We start from the raw sequence: 23,587 nt of genomic DNA, 5'->3' as shown, positions 1-23,587 counted from the left end.
CTGTGTGAGTGTGATTTAATCTCAGTAGGCTTTATGTTTCTAGAAATGTGTCTGTTAGATCCAGATTACCCAATTTATTAGGTGCATAATTGTTCATTGTACTTTCATAATCCTTTTTATTGTCATATAATTAGAAATGATATCTCTAATTTGTGATTTAGGAATTTGAGTCTTTTCTCTTTGATTTGTCCATCTAGGTAAAGGTTCATCAACTTTTCCCCCCTAAGAATTGTATTTTGGCTTTATTGATTTCCTCTGTTGTCTGGTCTTTATTTCACTTTGCTCCTACTCTTTATTATTTTCTTTCTCCTGGAAGCTCTGGTTTAGTGCATTATTTTTCTAGTTCCTTAAGTTACAAAGTTAGTTTGATAATTTGAGATCTATTGTGATTCTTAATTTTTAAAAATTTGTGTGTATGTGCATGCGTGTACAAGTGCAGGTGTCTGTGGAGGTCAGAGGCAGCAGGGTCCCCTGGAGCTGGAGTCACAGGCAGTTGTGAGCTGCTTGATGTGGGTGCTGGGAACCAAACTCCAGTCCTCTGCAAGAGCAGCATATGCTCTTAACTGCTGTTATGTCTCTCCAGCCCCATGTGACTCTTTAATGTAAACATGTATGCCTATAGATTTCCCCTTAACAGTGTTTTTACTGCTACCTGCTTCTTGATCAGAAGTCAATGATCAGAAGCAACAGTTGTGATTGGAACACCAATTTCTGAGATTTGGAGGGAGGAAGCCTGTATGACCATGCTCTTTCCTGACGTTTATGTCAGATTGTTCTGGGAACTTGTACACACTACCTGCATGGAGCTAAGTCTGGTGGGCTGGCACCAAGAGTGGAAATTGACTGAAACTCCACATTTACTGTGTATCACAATAGTTATTGCAGACTCATCTTGCCAGTGCAATATTGCTTAGGTAGAAAGCTCCCGCTGCTTCTCACGCTACCACCTTCCCCTAGGTCTGTCATGTAGTTGTCCTGGACCATATTCTCCTAATTCCATTTCTTTAAGGGATTGTTTCATTTCCTGTTTAAGGGAGTTTTTCATTTCCTTAAGGGCCTCTATCATCTTCTTAAAGTCATTTTTAGGATTGGTTTCTTCTGCTTCTTCTGCCTTGGTATGTTCAGATCTTGCAGGTGTAGAATCACTAGGTTCTGATGTTGTCATATAGGTCTTTATGTTGTTGCCTGTATTTTTGCACTGGTGTCTACTCATCTCTTCCTCCTCTTGGTGCAGGCAGTGTCTGTGTCTGAAGGTGCCTCTCTTGTTCCAATTGATAGTCTTGGTCCACTGGGAGTTCTTGGTCAAATTGGTGCTGTTGGGCTCTGTTTCTCCGGGAGCAGCTTAGTCCAATCAGTGTTAGGGGGTTCTGTCTCAGGGAGCAGTTGTTCCCAATTGGTGCAGGGTGGGCTTATGGCTCCGGTGTTTGTTGGGTTCACAGGGGCTGTTTTTTTTTGGTGAGGGAGCAGGGAAAGGTAGCTGCCTGGTCCCTGGGACTCCAATGGCTGTGGGGAGGGCCAATTGCCCCCAGGGCCTAGGGGCTAGAGACCTGGTCTGCCCGTCCAGAGATGGGGCCTTACCTGTTCCCGGTTGGTTTAGGGTGGGCTTATGACTGGTTCATTGGCTGGATGGCTCCTTCTCTTGCGTTCTCAGGTCACACTCTGCTCGCTCGCTCACCAACTCCTCAGCTGATCTTGTTTCCTCAGACTGCAGGCTGCAGGCTTCTGAAACCTCTCCCGTATGGATCTTAGCTGAACAGGTTGATTAATAGGGTAATCTCACCAACGCCTCCAAGTTGTTGGTCTTTGCATGATTGATGGGCAGCTGGGTCTGGGGTCAGCCTTGGGCAGGATGCTCAGGTCCATTCTGGTCGCGTCCCATGGCGATGGTTCCTTCCCCGAGTGCTGGAATTAAAGGCTGACTATATTCTCTTTTTTAAAAAATCCTGGTTTGAGCATCTATTTATGCGCACCTTTACCATGATGTCCCACAATAACATGTCCCAGGAGGGTGGGATCCTTGGGTACCTGTTCTCCTCACCATTCACTTTTCCAAAGAATCTCCCTTCAATATTAGGTCTAAAATTGTGACATTCATTCCTCTAATTCCTTTAGAGAAACAAAATTATCACAAAGCAAATCAGAAACTTAATCAGTGGTTCATAATTGAATATTGGTATCCTAGTTAGGGTTTCTACTGCTGTGATAAAACACCATGACCAAAAGTAACTTGGAAAGTAACAGCTTATAAATCCATCGTCCAAGGAAGTCAGGGCAGGAACTGAGGCAGGAGGTGATGCAAGAAGCCATGGAAGAGTGTAGCTGGAGTTTTCTCTCTGAGTCCTGCCAAGTCCTGGCAGTCGGACAGCCCACTTATAAAATAACACACAGACGCTTATATTATTTAAACTGTTTGGCCATTAGCTCAGGCCTATCATTATCTAGCTCTTACTCTTATATTCAGCCCATTTCTATTAATCTATACCTTGCCACGTGGCTCGTGGCTTACCGGCATCTTCACATGCTGCTTGTCATGGCGGTGGCTGGCAGTGTCTCCCTGACTCAGCCTTCCACTTCCCAGAATTCTCCTCTCTCCTTGCCTGCCTACTTCCTGCCTGGCCACTGGGCAATCAGTGTTTTATTTATACAGCAGAAGAGTACTGCTCACTGGCTTGCTCCCTCATGGCTTGCTTGGCCTGCTTTCTTATAGCACCCAGGATCACAATGGGCTGGGCCTTTTCACATCAATCACTAATTTAGACTTGCCTGGAGGAGGCATTTCTCAACTGGGAGTCCCTCTTCCCAAATGACCTGGCTTGTATAAAACTAACCAATCAGCTTTTCATAGTTAAAATTGTAGGTGGATTACCTAAGCATATTTTGTTACATTTTTTTTGTACTTAGTTTATGGCTTGAGAAGAGAGATGAGCAGGAGATACTTTATAGGAAGTATCTAGTTCTAGGGTTGTTGTTCTAGATATGGATCACACTGTCACCCAGAGGCTTAGGGTAGGAATCTCTTTAGCACATGGGATCTTAGATTCCAAAATCTGTCTCTTTTGCAGGATGAGCTTTGTCTCTTTTTCAGAACAGGAATCAAGTATATATATATATTTTCCTAGAAGACTAGTACTCTGTGTGTGTGTGTGTGTGTGTGTGTGTGTGTACATAGATATACATATATATCCTTTTGGGAGGGGTATATAGTGCATGTCTGTCCATGTGGTGGGGGTATACATGAGTGCACATGTGTGTAGAGGCCACAGGTTAACTCTAGGCATCTTCCTCCATGACCTTCTACCTAACTTTTTGATTATTGTATACATGTTGAGCAGTTCTCTTAAAGTTAAAACAATCTAACAAAAGACAGCACCACTGAGATCAGCTACATTTTCTTTCTTCTTTCTTATTTTTTCAGAATCTACAACTTAATGTCCTCAGCTGGGCACACCTTTAATCCCAGCACTCAGGAAGCAGAGGCAGGCAGATCTCTGAGTCTGAGGTCAACCTGGTCTACAGAGCAAGTTCCAGGACAGCCAGGGCTACACAGAGAAACCCTGTCTCAAAAAAAAAAAAACCCAAGAAAAAAAGTTATACAGAGCTAGCAACAGACAGTGACCCTGAGATCAACACACTTTCATTCTTTCCTATTCTCATTTCTCTGGGGTTTAAAGTGTATGGTTACAATTCCTCTTACTTACCTAATATTTATGTAATTTTAGAGTAGATATTTTACTTTTATCTGTGACACTAAGTTGGAGAGAGGAAAATATAAGCAAATCTCTTTCTTACAGGTATCAGAAACTGATGTGCAATTTGGCCCGATGAGATTTCATCAAGACCAACTTCAGGTACTATGCTGAAATGATCACATTTCAAATTTCTTTAATGAGGAGGATGCTTAAAACTATACATTTAAGATACATGTTCTTCTATGTAGATACTAGCACTAGGTCAGAGTTAAATTTCTTGGATTTGGTAACAATGTTATAACCCTTTCTTTAGGAATACATGCTGAGATTAAAATTTAGGGTTGCCATAAAAGGGGAAGTCTATAACTGTGCATACACTCACATGTGTCTATACATTGAGAGGAGGCACAACCAGAGAGGCAAAGGGCTGAGTAGTCTAGAGGAAGAAATTGTAAGGCATTGTCATTCACAACTTCTCTCTAAGTTTGAATCTTTCCAAAATGAAAGTTAGAAACATAGCCTTTTCCATTACACCCAGTTTGTTTTTATTTTGGGGACAACGCCTCATGTAGCCCATGTTGGCATCAGGGCTGGAGAGGTGGCTTAGTGGTTAAGAGCACCTGTTGCTCTTGCAGAGGACCTGGGTTCAGTTCCAAGTGCTCACACGATAGCTTACAACTGTCTGTAACTCCAGTGCCAAGGGATCTGACACTCTTTTCTGGGACTCTGGGGACACTTTACACATGTAGTGCACATATATACATGCAGGCAAAACACATGTACCCATAAAATAAAACTAAATAAATCTTTAAAAAGTGATAAAAATGTAGCCAAGCTATTTGAAGCTTCCTGCCCATGAACTATGTTTGCTATTGTGTTTTAACCCTGTGACCGAGGCAGACAGAGGGGTGTGTTCGTGGTTCTTTGCGTTTGTGGTATTTGAACAGTTGGGCAGGCTTTGAAGGAGGTGAAGGATTTCTTTCAGTTTTGTAGTCAACCTCTGTCTACCAGGCTGCTTGTTACCACAAGTCTCTGTAGCCTCTTGAGTCTAGCTCTGAACTGGTGAAGCAGAGATGCTTTGAACCTGATTTATTGGGAGACCTGGTTGAATAGGGAGGAGGCAGCAGATTCAGGATTTATGTGGTACAGGCCAGGCACGAAGACAACCAGTTATTGGCCTGGCATTGGTGCAGATGCTACCTATGTTGCCTGGGCTCTGTGCTCCTGTCACTTACTCAGCAGGCTTTAAAATATAACATTGTAGTCTTCCAATCTTCTCCCTCATATTCAGAATGACTTTTTAACTTGGAGGCATTACATAAAATTTGAGTCAAAGCATGTCAAGTTCATCATTTAAGGATTATGTGTCTCAAGTTTCACTAAATGCTAGCATTTGCCATCTGAGGCATTTCACCAGAATACCAGCATTGCTATACTGTGTTAACTTTCTGTTTGCTAACATCAGTATTTGTGTGTTTTGATTCTATTTTAAAATACAATGTTCTCTCAAGTCTATATTGAGTCCTATCAGTGGGGTTATCAGCAAAAGAAATAAGTGTATGTCCCAAGCACTTGGACATCCAGATTAGAAAGTAGAATTGACTTTTGGACAGTGAAAGCTAATATCCCTGAGTTATATATAAGAAAATAATGTGTATTTACAGATGTTACATTCACATCTTATGCTTTCACCTAAACATTTGAGAATTTTCTGTGGCTTATTTAAAAATGACAATTATAACAAGACTTTTAAAAATGTGTTTGTCCTCTTTTGATCTAGGTACTTTTAGTGTTTACCAAAGAAGATAACCAGTGTAATGGATTCTACAAGGCATGTGAAAAGGCTGGGTTTAAGTGCACAGTCACCAAGGATGTGCGGGCTGTCCTTACCTGTTTCCTGGAAAAAATCCATGACATCATTATCATAGACCATAGAAATCCCCAAAAACTGGATGCAGAGGCACTGTGCAGGTAAGCCAGAGACCCAGCCTACAGAGTCCCATTGGCCTTTGTGATAACAAATGCAGCCTGTAAACACATTAAGTTAAATTCAATCTCAATTTCCTTATGTACAAAATAAACAAGGCACTATAACCCCATTGTTTCTAGGACTAATCTTTATTTCTTGTTTGTCTTGCTTGCTTTATTTAAAACAGTAAGAAACTGTCTAGCATGCACAAAGCTCCGGGCTCGCTCTCAAACACCACACACAAAAAAATCAAAACAAAAAAGCAATAGTAAAGAAATATAAATAACAACCATTAGGATTAACAACCATTAACATTTAATTAATCCCAACTTTCATTTGCATATTACTGAAACAAGAAAGGTTATAATTTCCTATATTTAAAAAAATCCTTTTGTGTCTTCATGTGGATGTGTGCCCACATGTAGACTCCAGAGGTCAATATAGGTGTCCTCTTTAATCATTCTCCAGGTTTTTTGTTCGTTTGTTTGTTTTGGGACAGGATCTCTCATTGGACCTGACTCTCATCTTTTCAGCTAGGCTGGCAGGCCAATAAGTTCTAGGGATCTGCCTGTTTGCACTTTCCCCAAGCCCTGGGCTTATCAATGCATGCTGCTGTGCCAGGATTTTACTTGGGCAGTGGGGATTCAAACTTGGATGACAAGGCCTCTAGAACTGACTCTTCCTAACTGGTGGCTCTCGTGTGACTCCAGAACTGAACAGTACACAGGAGGCGTGGCTGGCCAGTGAAGAACAGGCCTTTACAAACGTGGTTCCTCACATTCTTTTCCTGATAGACCCTGGCCAAGAGTCTCCAGTCTGTCTTTGTTGACTCCTGCCTACCACTTCATCTTCATCTTGTGGGGTGAGAGTTTAGGGCGGGGTAGGTCCTTGTGTCATCCCTAGTGAGTTTTCTAGAGGCAAGAGTAGGCCCTGCTTGTTTTTCAGGCCAGCTTCACCTTGCTCTCAGCCTTTATCTGATTTGTCTCTTAAGATCATCTCTACAAAGGCATCTATCTGCCCAGTGTGAACTGTTTCATCAAGAAATGTCTCCAGCATCTCATTTCTTAACTGACTTGACTTGCTCTCGGTTGACCTGTGCAGCCCGTGAGACCTTAGCCCTGACAGAGCACTATTCTTCCCTTTATCCTCCTTTTAGGGGACGCCTGAGCAATACCAGCCTGTGGAATGCTTTTCATCTGTTGCTGACCTGTCCAAATTATTCAGCTGTAGCTCTTTACTGGGCATTTGGAACTCCATGTACTGCTGTGAAATACCTTCTTGAAGGCCAAATACTTTGTCTGTTGCATTTCCAAATACTCCTGTTTCAGAGCCTTATTTTGCAAGTCTCAGTTTTAGATAGCACGTGTGGTACTATAGCCGTATGAATGAACAAAACCTGCATCTTGCCTCTAGGGAGCATGATGATCTAGTTGCAGAGTGTGGTGGCTAACTTCAGCTTGTCAGCCAGACTGGATTAAGACATGCTGAAGGCATTAGTGAGGTTCCATGCCGTGGGTTGGGGTCTTGGACTGGAGAAAAAGGGGAAGAGGAAAGGGCCACCGATCTCCAGAGCTGCTCCTTCTCCTCCCTCTACTGCTCTGCTGTGAGTAAGTTCCTTTACCAGGCTGTGAGCTGCTCCTGCCCAGCCTTCCCACCATGATGGACTGTATCTTCCGAACTGTGAGCAGAAACAAACTTGTCAGCAACTACTTAAGTTGCTGATCAGTTATAGCACAAGAACAGTAACTAATACATAGAATATCTTGTTTCATATGGCTATTACATAAAGCTTGAGACTAGGTAATTTATAAAGAACAGAAATTAGGGGCCGGAAGGATGGCTCAGTGCCTAAGAGCGCCTGCTGCTCTTCCAGTTCTCGGTACCCGTATCAGGTGGCTCACAACTGCCTGTAACTTTTGAGACAGGGTCTCACTATGTAGCTCTGGCTGTCCTCGAACTTGCTATGTAGACCATAGTGAGTTCAAACTCACATAGAGGCCTTGAGCTCACATTGATCTGCCTGTCTCTGCCTCCCAAGTGCTGGAATTGAGGGTGTGTGTTACCATACCCAGCTGACTACCTGTAACTTTAGCTGGGGGATGGGGTTAAGGATCTCAATCCCTTTTCGGTCCTCTACTCTCACCCACATATACATGGCACACACTCACAAGACATATCCATGTATATAAAAATAAACATTAACAACAAAGAACAAAAATTAATTGTCTCATAGTTCTTGAGACTGAGAAAACCAAGCTGAAGGTGCTGGCAGGGTCAGTGGTCTGGCTGCATCCTCTGTAATGACAGATGGCTATGTGACATCTCCTTTATCAGTGCCTTACTCAGTCACTGGAGAGCAGACCGCATGGCCTCAGTTCTTAAGGCCCTACTTGATGCTATCCCATTGGCAATACACAAACTGTATTAGTATAGTCAGGCCATGTAGAGACAGGTAGGTTCACTCAGAAGAAGAGATTTATAAGGAAAAGGGCGCTTCAGAGAAGACATTTGAGTTGAAGAGTGAGGGATGGGCAGAAGTTTTGGGAAGAATAAAGGAGACAGAGGGTGGCATAAGTAGGAGCAGCAGGGTGTGCAGGCTCCTCTGCTCAATGTTCATGGCTGTTGGTCGGATAGTTGAGTGTGTGGCCCAAGGGAGGCCGGGACAGCAGACAGAGCCAGATACAAAGGCCTAGTGTGCTTCGCTCGTCTTTTGACTACTCTGGGTAGTAAAGACACTGATACTCTGGTGTGGCACCACAAGCCTCTAATCTTCCAGCTAAGAGACAGAGGCAGACAGTCAGAATTTTGAGGCCAGTCTAAGTAAGGTACAGAGCGAGCCTCTGTCTCCACTGCATTGCACGGACTAATCAAGAGCTATCCCTAACTGGGCCCGGCATACAGTAGTCTCTGCAGCTGACGTACCAGCGAGGAAGGTGGTGAGAAGGCCCTGTCCCTTTCCTGTCTGCTGATCCTGGGGTGCTGAGCTGTACTTATCATAGAAACAGACGGCTTTGCCCTGGGAGCGACAAGGCGTCGGTGAGCTTGCCAGGGACTGGTGTTCCAGCTTCTGATGCCCTTTTGGTCTTTACATTCTACATCTGCTTAGAAACCCAAGATAGGCTGGTCAGCTGTGGTTTTTCCCACCATGTAGCAAGAAGGGACTGAAGGAATCCAAGAATATAAGCAGACTGAAAACAGTGCTTCACATTGTGCAGTGGAGGAACAGCAAACCCTGATCCTCAGGTGTGGTGGGAGAGTTGGAAAGAGCAGACCAGCGCCCTGTGCAGCAGACACACACTGCTGTTGACGGTGCTAGCCAAGCCTCAGTTGTACCTGTTGTGCCTGACTTACACCTCAGACCTGAGAGAAAGATGGCTCTGACATCGGGGTTCAGTGACGCTAAGAAAACTGATAGCGCCCGGCGGCGGCGGAGGCAGCGGTGGTGGCGCACGCCTTTAATCCCGGCATTCAGAGGCAGAGGCAGGCAGATCTCTGTGAGCTCAAGGGCAGCCTGGGCTACAGAGCGAGATCCAGGACAGCTAGGGGTACACAGAGAAACCCTGTCTCGGAAGACAAAAAAAAAAAAAAAAAAAAAAAAGAAAAAAACTGATGACTGTGTGTCAGCAGCCTGCAGAAGTCACTTCCGTTCCAGGGTAAAGAAGGGTGTGTGTGTGTGTCAGGGTTGGGGGGTGAGAGCTGCCTAAACATAATGACAGGGAAACAATAGCACTAATGACTGAGAAAAAGTGTGTGTGTTGGGGGGGGTGCGTAGACATGCTTATATGTGTAGGGGTGTGCATGCACGTGGAGACTGGAGTTTGACATGGGGATCGTACTTGGTCAGTCTTCACCTTGTTTTTTAAGGCAGTCTCTCACTGATCCTATAGCTTATCCGTTAGACTAGACCTGCTGGCCATGGAACTCCATAGCCCTCCTGCCCCAAGTGCTGGAGCTACAGACAGGCACTCCTGGCGTTTACATGGGTGCTGAAGATCTGAGGCTAGCACTTGGCCAACTGAGCCATCTCCCTAGCTCTGACTATTCTTTTGTGAGAGAGTACAGAACAGTTTAGAAGATAGAAGTTTGGTGTGCTCAGAAGAGGTGAGAAATACTCCTTGGTGCCACGGGAGCATAGCTGCATGACGGAAGGGCAGGTCTCGTGGAGGAAGCTAGAGGAAAGCCCCGGGTAGAACCCAACATGCTCTAGCAGAATTAAAGTTCCCATGGATACAGAAAGGAGACTGAGCTGAGGATGAGAACGTGGCTCAGTGGGTACAGAGCTTACTGTGCAAGCATGAGAACCAGAGTTTAGATCCCCAGAACCCATATACATGCTGGGTGTGCATGACCCACTTGTAATTTCAGCCTCAGAGGGCTAAGATGTGACCTCTGGACAAGCTGGTTATCTAGGTGGGCTGAAACAGTAAGCTCCAGGTTCAACTGAGAGACAGTGCCTCAATGAATAAGGTGGGGAGTGATTGAGGATGACTCCCAGCATCATAACCCCAACCCCTGCCCACAAACACAGATACTTGTTCCTCCCCTCAGAAAAGGTAGAACTGAGCGTGTCATACAATTTCTTTTCTTTTTTTTTTTTTTTTTTTTTGGTTTTTCGAGACAGGGTTTCTCTGTGTAGCTTTGCACCTTTCCTGGGACTCACTTGGTAGTCCAGGCTAGCCTCGAACTCACAGAGATCCGCCTGGCTCTCTGCCTCCCGAGTGCTGGGATTAAAGGCGTGCGCCACCACCGCCCGGCGTGTCATACAATTTCTTGATTCGCCTTCGTCTGAAGATCCTTTTTACCACTGTATTCCCTTCTTTTCAGTCTGGAACTCACCCGTGGCAGAGGGCATAGCAAAGCAGAATAGACCTGTATGCAGCTCTTGGCAGGGCTCTGTTAGGTTCTCACAGTGAGCCTTCACCGGTCCTCTTTTGTCAGTGCTACTGTGGAGACCATCATCAGAATCACTTGGAGTTGTCTCATTGGTCGTTTCCCCGCTATACATTTCTGGTTCTTTACCTAATAACAAATCCTCTGATGTTTAGCAGGGCATGTAGCCACCTAAAAAGTGCATTGCATTCTTTAGCTTTTCTTGCGGCTATCCATTGGAAATGATGTATTTTCTGGAATGTATCCTTGATGGGAGGGAGCATGGTGTTTTTCCTTGTGTCTAGAATGTGTACATCATGGCTCATATTCTGATAACCTTAGACCACAAAGAAGATCTTGTTTAGACAATAATAGGGAAATACACAGTGAAAAATTCAGGTTCCTGGTCCTGCAGAGTGCTATGGCAGCTCCGAACTGTGCCTCTGCTTATCTTCCATGTGTGAAACAAGAATATTATATATATGTGTGTGTGTGTGTGTGTGTGTGTGTATTTGGAAACAGGGACTCTCTCCATAGCCCTGGCTGTACTGGAACTTGCTATGTAGACCAGGCTGGCTTTGAACTCACAGAGGTCCACCTGCCTCTGCCCCTCTGCCTCTCTGCCCCTCTGCCCCTGCTTCATGCTTGGATTAAAGCTACGAGCCATCATGCCTAGTAGGAATATATATATATTTAAACCACTGTTTTAGGGGGTTTTGTATCATGTGTAGTCAAAGGCAATGCACTTCTGAGAGCCCAGTTTGCTTGGTCTTTATAGTCACATAACTTTGAAATCTGTCTTCCTAATGTCCATATGCACACTTTGACTGTGCCAAGTCATTTCTTCCCTAGTTCCATGAATTCTAAAGCAAGGATATTAGTTTTTAAGGCTATTGTGTCTCATGCTAGGTTCTGTTTCTGGCATTCCTATTTCTAGCCGTTTGTTCCTTTCCACTAGAGAAAGTCCAGTGTATACTTCTGTCTGTCTGTAGTAGAGTTTGACGCTGCTTTGATCTCTCTTCTGCCTCTTCCTTGACACGGTGCCCCTGTTTGTTTCCTCCGGCAGTGGGCAGGTCACCCAGAGCCCCTCCCTGATCATCATTTGCACGGTTGCTTACTCCATTACTGCTAAAATACTAAGAATTTACTGAAGTGGCTGGCTGGAGCCTTAAGCACCCTTTCTTCATTCTCCATCCCTTTCACAATGCAGGGTGTGATGGAAACACGTTAAGAACAATGCAGTGTCCTTAAAGTCACAGGAGCAGCATTCACGAGTCCATGTTCCTTCTTCAGCACCGGAGATTAGAATCAGCACTAGTATTATTACCAGGAGCGCACTGGCTTTGTGCAGATGAGGGCATGCTGTACCAATGACCCTTCTAGGCCCGAGTGACCCTCCCCTGGCCTTTCTCCCCAGAAACTGAGTCTGGTCTTCTCTGGGCAGGAAGACCAGAGTTGGACACCTAGCTAGCATGACCTACCATGACCTGTTTGGGAAGTCTTTTCCAGTAGAGTTCTGTGGTGCCTTTAGGTTGGCTCCTGTGGGGAAGGAGGGCAGGTGAGAGCTAGAGTCCAGTGGACACTGGGAAAACAGGACTGTTGAGAAAGGTTGGGGTGGGGGGTGAACTGTGTGCCCAGGAGAGAGATTAACTGGGCCCCAGAGCTGCTTCTCATTCCTGAGCAGCTCTCCTTGAGGACCACTCTCTGTCTGTCTTTAGACTCTAAGCCTTCTTCAGCCTCAGACCCACAGAACCTGCAGTCTGCATGCCCCAAGGTAAGGGTGAGGAGAGGGTAAAGGTTTTGCCCAGTCTGTGATCACATTCATGCTCCAAGGGTAGTGATGGTGTTTTAGTCTCATTTATGTTGCTATGATATAATATCCTGAAGAAAGTTTATTTTAGTTCACAATCCCATGTTATGGTTTGTCATTGTGGGGAAGTCAAGGTGACAGGAACTTGAGACAGCTAGATACAGTACACCCGCAGTCAGAGGCAGAGAAAATTAGTGCTTACATGCATGCTCACTTGCTTGCATTGTGCTCAGCACAGTTTCTCTACTCTTAACACAGTTTAGGACCTCCTGCCTAGGGAATGGTGCTACTCACAGTGGGCTGGGTCTTCCATATCAGCTAACTTACAAAGACAACCGTTGTCTGTAGGTCAACGGATGCAAACAATCCCTCATTGAGACTCTCTTTCCAGGACATTATGGGTTGTGTCAAGTTGACACATAAAGTGAATCATCACTGGTAGGTAATTGGGATAGAATCCCACATGGATACTTAAGTATCTTAAAGTAGTTACTCTCTGGCTTTTTACAGAAAAGTCTGCCAGGACTAGGGCACCCCCTGCATATGATAACTCTCTCATAGACATCTAGAGTAGTTGTGTTATGTACCATCTCTGGGGGAATTGGGAAGTAGCCACCCAAATCATTTTTGTGTTCTGTGATTCAGAAGTAGCTCTGTTTTTGTTGTTGTTGTTGTTTTTTAAACTAATAGAGCTGAGGTAATGTAGTCAGCCTTGGCTGGTTTCTGTCCCATCCTGAGCATGTCCTCCAAGAGGCCAGCATAGTTCTCCCTTGACTAGGACAGCCTGCATATGGCCCTGTCTACTTCTTCCTCCAGTGGCTGGTTCTTTTTAGACAGCTCTACCTTCTTCTAGTGGAAGATGAGTTCAGGGCTGTTGTATGCCTCCAGCAGAGAGTTCCTTTCCCCTCTCCTCTGCATCTCATGGATGTCTTCCCCTGATCTCTTGGCTATATTGTCCTCACTCATGGTCCATATAGCTGCTTCCCCTGAGGGTTGTGTTCCTGGTTGGGTGGAGACCCTCACACTCCATGGGTGACATCAGTGGGGCAGTGTCATCTACTTGTGTCCACCAAACCACCGTCTTAATCTTTGGTCACAGGTGCTGATTCTCTTCATTGTGACTGACAACAATATCTTGTATTTCCTAGTCTTAGTTTGGGGTGGTGTGATTTTTGCCTCCAGTTTATCTCAGAATTCTTTATTCTTTGTGCTGCTTAAAATACAGTGACAAGCTGGGCGGTGGTGGCGCACGCCTTTAATCCCAGCACTCGGGAGGCAGAGGCAGGTGGATCTCTGTGAGTTCGAGGCCAGCCTGGACTACCAAATGAGTTCTAGGAGAGGCACAAAGCTACACAGAGAAACCCTGTCTCGAAAAATCCAAAAAAAAAAAAAAAAAAAAAATACAGTGACAAGCTGGCTCCTGGCCGCCCAGATCCCCACTGTCTGCGTAGGCAGGAGCCTGTGGAGTGCATAGGTGCTTGCATCTCCTTCCGCAGGAAGTGATTGTGGCCCCTTTCACATAAGCACAGTGTAGGGGAGATTGCTCCCCACACTAACCTAGGTAAATGCATCAAGTGCAGCACTTTAGCTGTTTCATTTGCACGTGATAATTGTCATGGTTATCACAGTCCACTAATGAGGAGTTTATCACCGAGGGAAGAGCAAGTAGCCAAGAAGGTGAATCCAGAGTGTGAAAGGAGTTCTTCCCCTCTCGTTTCCCTCCACAATTGTAACTGTACAACTAAAACTATGAAAGTGTATCTATTTTTAAGAAATTTTTTATATTTAAAAGTATTTTATAAATTATAAAATATTTTATATTTATTATTTAAATTTTTGTTTTTTTTAAGGTCTATCAGATCATCAAAACTCTCAGAAAACACAGTTATTGTTGGTGTAGTACGCAGGTAAACTTTTTTTAATATTGAAACTCAGATGTCAATGTAATGTTATTATCAGATGGGAAAATAAGGGCTTGCCTGTGACAGACCCCCTTTGAAGTCTGGTCTTCTTTACTCCTTAGCATTTTGTTTTTCTTCTTTGCTTGAAGAAGGGAGGGAGCTCTGCTCCTGGGTTTAGTTTTCTGATTTTGAACTGCCCTTTACAAGCAAACTATAAGACAATTCCATTCTCTTAAGAGTGAAGGTTTTTCAGATGTGTCTTTCTAGGGCCTTTAATTTAGGGATTTGTAAGGATCTGGGTGACATATAAATGCAGGGCATCTTCTTCTCAAGTTAGAGCAAGGAGAAGAGCAAGTCCTTAAATAAAGACTATTTATAATCAGTAGAGACAGAAATGCTTCTGTGTCCTTTTATCCTCTAGAAGTGGAAAATACATAATAGTTTAAGTATATATACTTTTATATCTTAAATGATTCCTGGGCACTGTTCAGTTGTTAATATAACCTTTGTACTTTAAGTATTAAAATACCTGGTGCAGTGCCAAGTGCCTGTGGTCCAGCATTCAGGAGGTCCAGGAAAAAGGATTGATGGCTTAAGTCTAGGAGTTTGAGGCCAGCCTGAGTAACACAGCAAGCCCCTATCCTCCCAAAGAAATTATAATAATATCTGTCCAGAAGACTAAAGATGAACTTGAAACAGCAAAGGCTTTTCAATTCCATACACAAATACCTGACTCACATGGAGGTACTTGTTGTGTGACTGTTGAAGACTGTATAAACTAGTGAACACTGCCTAACCCTTACCGTCTTCCTTTGAAGGGGGGACAAAGAGGAGGTGTCTTTAATGCCCTTCATTGCTGCTGGCTTCACAAGGGTATGTACCTACTTCTCAGTTGTACAGGAATAATTCAGTAAGGGAAACTTTTACCTCAGTTTGGTGTCCAGCAAAAATTTTCAATTATTTTGAAGAAAAAAAAATGTTCCTGTTCTGTGCTGCTTGGTTTTGGCTTTGTAATCTGCTAATCTGCAACACTTCACATCCTTAGTCTCAAAACTATGCCTGCCCAAAGCCTCCAAATACAATAAAGTGCCATATACCGGCATGCTCATTTACAAGTTCTATTAAGAATGTGTTTTTACAGTGCTTTTGTATGTTCTTGAAATTTCTGAAGTTAGTTCAGTGATTCTGGAAATGGGGAAACCCACGCACTGGCTCCTCTTCCTCTGCTTCCACCTTTAATCTGTTGGTTTCTCTTAAACCAAAAGGCTTCTTGGGATTTTAGTCAGCTGATTGTAGATGGGGCCACAGGCGTTGGGGACATAGTTGAATGGAAGGCCCTGGGTTTGGTTTCCAGCACCGAAACACAAACAAAATCAAAAGGCATTTGAGGGAATAGATGGGTGTAGATGTAGGTAGAGGTGCATACCTATAATCCCAGCACATTGAAGGTAAAAATAATTTGGTAGATACACAAAATTTTTATCCAGTGAAAAATCTGACTTCATGGGAGGCTGTTTATTGAAGTGGATAAACAGACATGATTCCTTATCCCAAGATCTCAGTTGCAGAGCAGTCAGTGATCCTTGTCTGTCTCAGGGCCTCCACCCCATCTGATGGAGTGGCATAAACACTATACCCAGAGATCTCTTCTTGCTGTCCCTGGAGACTCAGCAGTAGGCACCTGTATGTACAGCCATCTTGAGTGTGCCCTGGAGTCCCGGCTGCTCTGGGCAGATGGTCCAGTGCTCTGCATCCCTGTCAGGAGATGAGAGCTAGAAAGTCATCTCTAACCTCTGGGTGAGGAGGACTTGGCCTTCAAGCCTGCAGACCCATCATGCCCCGGCCTCAGCGCTTGCCTCTTCCCTGCTGGGGTTGCACCAGCTTTGCTTTGCTTTTTAAAGTTTTTTGTTTTAATCTATGTGTTATGGGTGTTTTGTCTGCATGTGTGTCTGTGCACATTGTATACATACTTGGTGCCAGCAGAACAGAAAGAGGTGCCAGACTCCCCTGGAACTAGACTTAGAGATGGTTGTTAGCTACCAAATTGGGTCTTCTGGAAGCTCAGCCAGTGCTCTTAACTATGGAGCCAACTCTCCAGCCCCACTACCTGACCTTTCCATTCCTACAACAGTTTGTAGACAGAGTGATTCCTCCTGCCATGTCTGTCCTTGTGGAGGTCTGTAGTGGGTAGGAACAGCATTACTTCTCTTGTTTATAAGTGAGGAGGCAAGCTCAGGAAGTGTCTGATTAGGATCATACAGCTTTTTAAAGCTTGAACCTGGCATGTCCACATCTGCCATCACCTTGGTAGCAGAGGGGCCTCCTCAAACAGCCCATGTCCCATATTGATCTGGCTGGGTTTGGTAGATAGTGTTTTGCTGAGGCTCTGCCTCCTAGGCCTCAGTTTCCCCCTCAGTCAGAGTTACTATACATTTATTTTGCAGATAAGAGCAAAGAACTCTTTTCAGAAACAGGAGTGAGTCAATGTTCGTAAGTGTTTTCTGTCAGAATGAAGCTACAGTTGGACCTCTAGCAATGAGTCCACCATTAGCCAGTTCTGTACCAGTAGACTCTTTCTATTGCAGACCCATAGTGTTCAGGAAAGAACGCTCCATATGTGAACGTGTGTAGACCTTTTCTTGTTATTGTTCCCAATATAGTACAACAGCTGTTTGCACAGCATTTACCTGTGTTCGGCAGTGTAAGTGTTCTAGAGGTCACTAAAGTATACAGGAAGATAGCATCATTTAGATGTAAACATCATGCCATTTTATATAAGGGAGCTGTGCATCTCTGAGCATACCCTGAGACGACTGTATGAGAGAACGTAGTGACTTCTAAGACATCATCATGAAATGTGTTCTTCGATGGTAGAATTGATCATTTTCGTGTAACTCTGCCCTTTGCTCTGTTGTGGGACATTCCCATGATGTAAAGGATGCTTCGTGTCCACAGCAGTAGGAGGCACTGGCAGACCCATGCCTTGTCCTGCTCGCTTGCTTGCAGATGATCACCAGTCAGCCTCTTTGGCAGTTAGTGACAATGTTTCCCAAGTAGGCACTCCCTCCCTCTTTGAACCATAGCTGTGAGAAGTGCAAGTGTGCTTTGTGTGCAGGGAGCTTGTCTGACTTGGAGCACAGAATATTATTCCAGAATCTACTTGGAAACCCAATATAAACTTGCAATATGGTCTCATGTCAGCTTTAAAAGTGACTAGGAGATAAGCAGAGAACCCTAGTGTTTCTATTTTTAAAGTTAATTTGGTACATTTAAATTTTCTCTCTCATCTTCTGTTGTACATTAATGATTATAAAGTAGTTTTTAAATTTCTGAAAAGGTTTGTTTGGAATTTCTTTGGGGCATGCATCAAAGGTTCTTCCTTTTCTGTTTATAGAGGTACATAGAGAACCCCAACATCATGGCCTGCTACAATGAACTGCTGCAGTTGGCGTTTGGAGAGGTGCGATCACAAATGAAACTCAGGTAAGTCTGTCCGCTAAAACGCCCTCCAGACCCCAGGGAGAACTTGCAAGCAAAGAGCTTTTGGCCATAACTGATACCAGTTAAAGCAGGAGAGGTGTGAGTTGGCTGTCTGGAAAGTGCTTGCCATGTGCAGAGCCCAGCAGCCACATGAGAGGACGTGGTTCAAAAATCACTAAAAATTATTTTCTATAAAGAGTGGCTGGGTCTTGAGGGAACTACAACCTTCTAGTCCCTGACAGAACATTCCCGGGAAAGCACATTTATGGTGATGGTTATACAGGAACCGACTCTCCCGATAGATGGCTCAGTTCTGTCTGTTTTGTGAAATGCTGGGCATGTGGCGAAGGAAACCAGTATCTGTCACGAGGCGTATCTTCATTCTGAAATGAAGCACAGTCAAGGAAACACATTTGTGACTATTTGCTGCACACAGCATTCAGACACTCAGAACCGAGTCTGAGGCATTTTTCATAAAGTGGGTGACAGGATTTACTGGTACCAGTTTTAAAAAATGAGAACAAGGTCTCCCTTGAGCACCATAAAATGAAACAAAAATTAAAACCCCTCACATAGCTTGACATTGGCTTCTGTTCTGTTTTACTCCTTCAAGAACTGCAGACTGCACCCCCACTTTCTGTTTAGGAGTGAGGGCTTTCACTCAGGTGCATGGGTCTTTCTGTAAGTGTGTGTCTTTCTGCTGGGTGTGCCTGTAATCCCAGTACGGAAGAGACAGAAGGTTCCCGAGGTTTGCTGACCAGAAGTCTAGCCACGTCTGTGAGTTCCAGGTTCAGTGAGAGCCCCTGACTCAAAACACACCATGGAGAACAGTTGAGGAAGTACCAATGTGGACTCTAGGCATACATTTTATTTTAAAGATGTGATGGATGCGAGGCTGCCAGTGCTTCTCAGGCAGACTGTAGCTAGTCTTTCTCTGTCCTGCCAGCCAGCTCCCAAATAAATGACACAGAGACTTATCAATTATGAAACCTCGGTCAGTAGCTTAGGTTTCTTTCTAAATAGCTCTTATAACTTAAATTAACCCATTTTTTTTATTAATGTGTGTTCTACCACGTGGCTTTTACCTCTATCCCATTTTGTGTGTCTGACTTGTTCTGTGTCTGTCTGGCTTCTCTGCCCTCCTTCTTCTCCTCAGCATTCTCTCAGCCCCCCAAATCCTGCCAGCTGTTGGCTGTTTAGCTTATTATTAAACCAATCACTGTGACCTATCTTCTCACAGTGTAAAGGAGTACTCCCCAACAGCGGACTAATGAGTGGTCATGTTACTGACTAGAGTTTGAATGACTCCTGTTTAAACATGAGGCCTCAAAGCAGTAGTAAATGAGAAAACAGTAAGATACACAATCACACATACTGAATTTTCTGCTTTGTGTTCTAAGAGGGAAATACTCTAAATATGCTATACCCAAAATATTGCCATTTTTCTCTGGCAACTGATACTTTTTCCTACTCTACAATGCCAATTTTGCCATTAATTCTCTTTTTGTTTGAGACAGGATCTCATGTAGCATGGGAACTTGCTGTGTAGCTGAGGTTGACCTTGAACTCCTGATCTTCCTGCTTCTGTCTCCTAACTGCTGGGATTGCAGTCATGAGCCACCATGCTTGGTTAGAATTTGTTTTTGATGAAGATTTTCTTTTGTTTTGAGACAGGATCTTACTCTATTCCCCAGGGTAGCTTGAACTTGGAATCCTCATTACTTAGCATCCTGAGTGCTTGGATTATAACGCTATGCCACCATGTGAAGCTGAGATTTTTTTTTTCTTTTCTTTTCTTTTCTTTTTTTTTTCTTTTTTTTTTTTAAGAAATGAGTAGAAGCCTAGATATTTGTAGAACAAGTAAGAAAAAGTTTTAAAATACTACCAGGTTCACAGATGGAAAATAAAACCAGCCATTCTCTTTATTCTGCATCCCTATGTCTAACTATTTAACATTTTCTTTATTGAGGATCAAAGAGAGAGACTGTTCTGTATGTATATGCCTGAGGTGGGTAAAAAGCATTTCAATTTGTGTTACAATTTGTAGGGACCAGTACAAGGCTCCATATGCAGGAAATAGAAGCACTTCATAGACAGAATGATGTCTAAAGGCTGGGTGTGGAAAGTGAGCTCAGAGAAGTTACCTGACTCAGCTTGGAGCTCACAAGGAGCTGACAGCGTTCATTCATTCATCACTCACGTGTACTGATGCATTTATCTGTTTGGAGGGTCTCATTGTGTATCACAGACTGTTCCCGAACTCACCGAGATCCACCTGCCTCTGTCTCCTGAGTGCTGGGATCAAAGGTGTGTGCCCACCACACTTGGCTGTAATTTACATTTCTAGTACCATAGTTGTTTTCTTTCCCCATCTCCCCAATGGAGCTGACTTCCAACTTGCCTCCTCGATGCCCTAGCATAGTGGACACAGTAGTGTCAGCGTATAGTCCTGCGTGGAAACCCTGGGGCTCCGTTACCCACTCCCAGGTCTTGTTCCTCACTGCCTCCCATCACCCCTACCTCATGGCTTCTCTTCACTTCCTCTTAGAGTAAGGTCACTCACTGTCTTTGTGCCTGGATTATTGAATCCATGAGTCAGTCTCCCTACAGTTAGCCCTGAGTTCCTCTTGTCTGTTTTTCACACTGAAATAACATGTAACTCCCATTAATCTCTCCATCTTGAATACGCCACTAAGTTCAAGGTGAAGTCCAGACTCCAGATGTGGCTCCCAAGACTGTTGTGCATCTGTCTAAGGCTCTACACCCTTTCTCATCTCCCATCATGCCTTGTTCTAGCCGACAGCCAACGGAGACGTGCATTACAGAGGAAAAGAGAAAAACTATGACGGGAAGGGGGAATGTGGGATAGAGGTGGTGGAGTAGAGGGAGACGTGTTCTAAGAAGCAGCCTTGTCACTGCTAAGTCACAAACTTGTGTAAAGTCTAGAAACAGGCCGGAGTCTATTTAAAGCCTGGGACCTGGTCAACACGGTGTTCAATCAACACGAAAAAGTGAGGTTTCTGTGAATAGGACCATGACAACGGCTTACTTAGTTGGAAAAGAAATTAATGTACCCCAGTTTCCCTCCCTACCCCAAATAGCCACCAATAAACTAAAAGCTTAAATGTAGAGCCACGTAAATGCTCAAAATTAAGCAAACTATTTGATTGGATGGTGGCCTGAAACTCACTGTGTAGACCAGGCGTGGGCTGGTAGATCTCTGCCTGCTTCTGTCTCCCAAGTACTTTCTGCCAACTGAGCTACCTCACCAGCCACTCTTTTGTTTTTGAGGGTTTTATTTTTATTTTTAATTGTGTCTGTGCGGGGGTGGGGGGGGGTGGGGGGGGTGGGGGGGTGGTGGTGGTGGTGGTGGTGGTGATGGTGGTGGTGATGGTGGTGTGGAATGTGTACAGGTGTCTGCAGAAGCCAGAGGCATCAGACTCCCCTGGAGTTGGAGTTACAGGCAGTTGTGAGCTATCTGACATGGGTGTTGGGAGTTGTGGGTTTGTGGACATGGGTGTGGGCATGCACAGTGTGTATGTGGAGGTCAGAGGACAACTCGGAGTTGGTTCCCTCTTTTTAATTATATGAGCCCTGGAGATCATACTCAGGTTGTCTGGCTGAACAGCAGGCCCTTTACCCTGGAGCCATCTCACAGGCTTCTGTTTGTTATTAAATAACAGCTTTATTGAGCAAGAATAATGTGAAAGCATAGTAGCTTTTAAAGTTTACAATTATGACTGTCTTTGCACTTTGTGCATAAGCAGGCAGTCACCTGTCTGTCTAGTCTTGAGAGGCCATCGGGCCTTCTGGTTATGCTGGGGGAGGGGAGCTTATCTAAGAAAAAGCCTAGAAGCAGCCTGTGTGCCTCATCATGGGAGTTTGTTGACTATATCTCTTTTGTAACCTTATAATAAAATACTATATGGTGATTAAACGTGGTGATGGAGAACTATAATTACTGATGTATATTCAGTGAGAAAAGGAGATGGTAGAACTGTAACAATGACTATGTTTTATAGACATATATGTTGACCTATATGTTCATAAAAGAGACTCCTTAGAGTACCTAACATGGGTATGTCTAAGCATTGAGTTCAGATGTTCTGATCTTGTTTATTTTTTAACAACTTGATTGAGATATACTTCACATATCATATCATTTATCTATTTAAGGTACATAGTGATGTTTATCATATTCCCAGAGTTATGCACTCATCACCACAATTCTAGAACATTTTCGTTAATCTCGGGCCCACAACCTTATTTTACTTTCTATGTCTGGATTTGCCTATTTTAGACATTTCGTATAAAAATTGGAATTATACAGTATATGGTCCTCTGTAACTGACTTCTTACATTTAAATATAATGTTTTCAAGGTAGATCTATACCATAGCGTATAATCAAGACTTCATTGGTCTTTATGTCTATATAATATTTCAGCATCTGTATATATTACATTTTACTTATTCATTCTTCACTGGTGGACATTTGGGCTGTTTGTACTTGCCAACTGTTACATACAAGTTTTCATTTTTATTAAGTACATAGTGAAGAGTGGATATAGCTGGATCATATGATGATCCCATGTTTAACCATTTGAAGAATTTCTAGACTGTTTTCCAAAATGGGAGCAGGACCAATTTTACATTCCTAGCAATATGAGGGTATCACTAATGTTTATTACCCATCTTATTCTTAAAGTGGAGCAATAAGCTATCTTGTTTGTATTTTCTAACTTTTGTCTAAACATTTGTTACCTGTATAATTAAGAAAGCATTTCAGACACGAAGGGTGGGGATATGCTCACAGAGTCAGGCTAAGCGCAGAAAGCAGACCACAAAGCTGGTCGTTCCAGATACCCTCAATACCATTTTTAAAATAACTCCTTCACGTGGCTGGCTACCTCCCCTCTCCAGGCTCCGTGCAGCAACCTTGAATCTCTTCTTTCAGTTAGTCCTTACGAAGGTTCTTCAGTGTTGAGAAAGGACACTCCCAGCAGGGGCTCAGGGTACCACAGCTCCACTGGTGTGTGACCATCCTGGTGTGCGAGTGACGACCCTGAATACTAGGGCTGTAGAAGTTCTTCTTTATGTTCTAAGTATTTCCCCTTCCTCTTCTGAGCACACCTTAGCCTCTGTCTGCCAGGCACAAGACATTTCAATAAGCTGCTATAATACCCCAAGATTGTGTGAGATTTAGTAATTCCAATCAATGTAAATACATTTATCAGTCCTTTTGTTTCTATCCATAAAGGGCTTGTAACTCAGTATTCACTGCATTAGAGAAAAGTCAAGAAGCAATTGAAATTACAAGTGAAGACCACATTATACAGGTTTGTTATTTTGGAAATTTATGCTTATAGCTTCAATTTGTTTGTTCTCATTTTTAGGACAGTAGCCCTACAGTTTGATTTTTTTTTTCTTTTTGAAGTACAAGAGGCCACTTTTTTCTCCTGAGATGATTGTAAGAGCAAAATCAATAAAATATGTAATTTAAAATAAACTCTCTAGATAAGAAAAGATAACGATTCCTATGGTACTTAGAAATGTGGAAATGCCAGGCCTTCTCTCCTTCTTCCTCCTGGGCCAGTGGCTTTTGCTTAACCAGAGATTGTCAACAGGAGTGCTGCCTGCCAGTCGGCCACACACAAGCTTGCTTCACTCTGCTTCTGTGGTGGTAGTGTGTTCCCCAAAATATTGTGCACCCTAATAAACTTATCTGGGGTCAAAGAACAGAACAGCCACTAGATACAAAAGCTAGAAAATGGTGCCACTCACACCTTTAATCCTAGCCCTCTGGATCTTTGTGAGTTCAAGGCCACACTGGAAACAGCCAGGCATGGTGACTCACGCCTTTAATCCCAG

The 23,587-nt window shown here is 43.7% G+C and overlaps 1 protein-coding gene across 1 annotated transcript in view; it reads left to right on the top strand.

The window, feature by feature from the left end:
• Pde8a (phosphodiesterase 8A) overlaps positions 1-23,587 on the top strand; it is a 137,000-nt gene that overhangs the window by 73,636 nt on the left and 39,777 nt on the right. The window contains exons 2-7 of the mRNA XM_059272311.1: positions 3,792-3,848; positions 5,470-5,660; positions 14,188-14,244; positions 15,057-15,111; positions 17,633-17,721; positions 22,977-23,055. Of these exons, the coding sequence (XP_059128294.1) occupies positions 3,792-3,848; positions 5,470-5,660; positions 14,188-14,244; positions 15,057-15,111; positions 17,633-17,721; positions 22,977-23,055 (528 nt within the window). The remainder of the gene's footprint in view (positions 1-3,791; positions 3,849-5,469; positions 5,661-14,187; positions 14,245-15,056; positions 15,112-17,632; positions 17,722-22,976; positions 23,056-23,587) is intronic.

This window comes from Peromyscus eremicus, chromosome 1, assembly GCF_949786415.1.
Source record: "Peromyscus eremicus chromosome 1, PerEre_H2_v1, whole genome shotgun sequence".
Classification (NCBI taxonomy): Eukaryota; Metazoa; Chordata; class Mammalia; order Rodentia; family Cricetidae; genus Peromyscus; species Peromyscus eremicus.
Note: the sequence above shows the minus strand (reverse complement) of the source record. Positions and strands in the feature narration are given on the sequence as shown.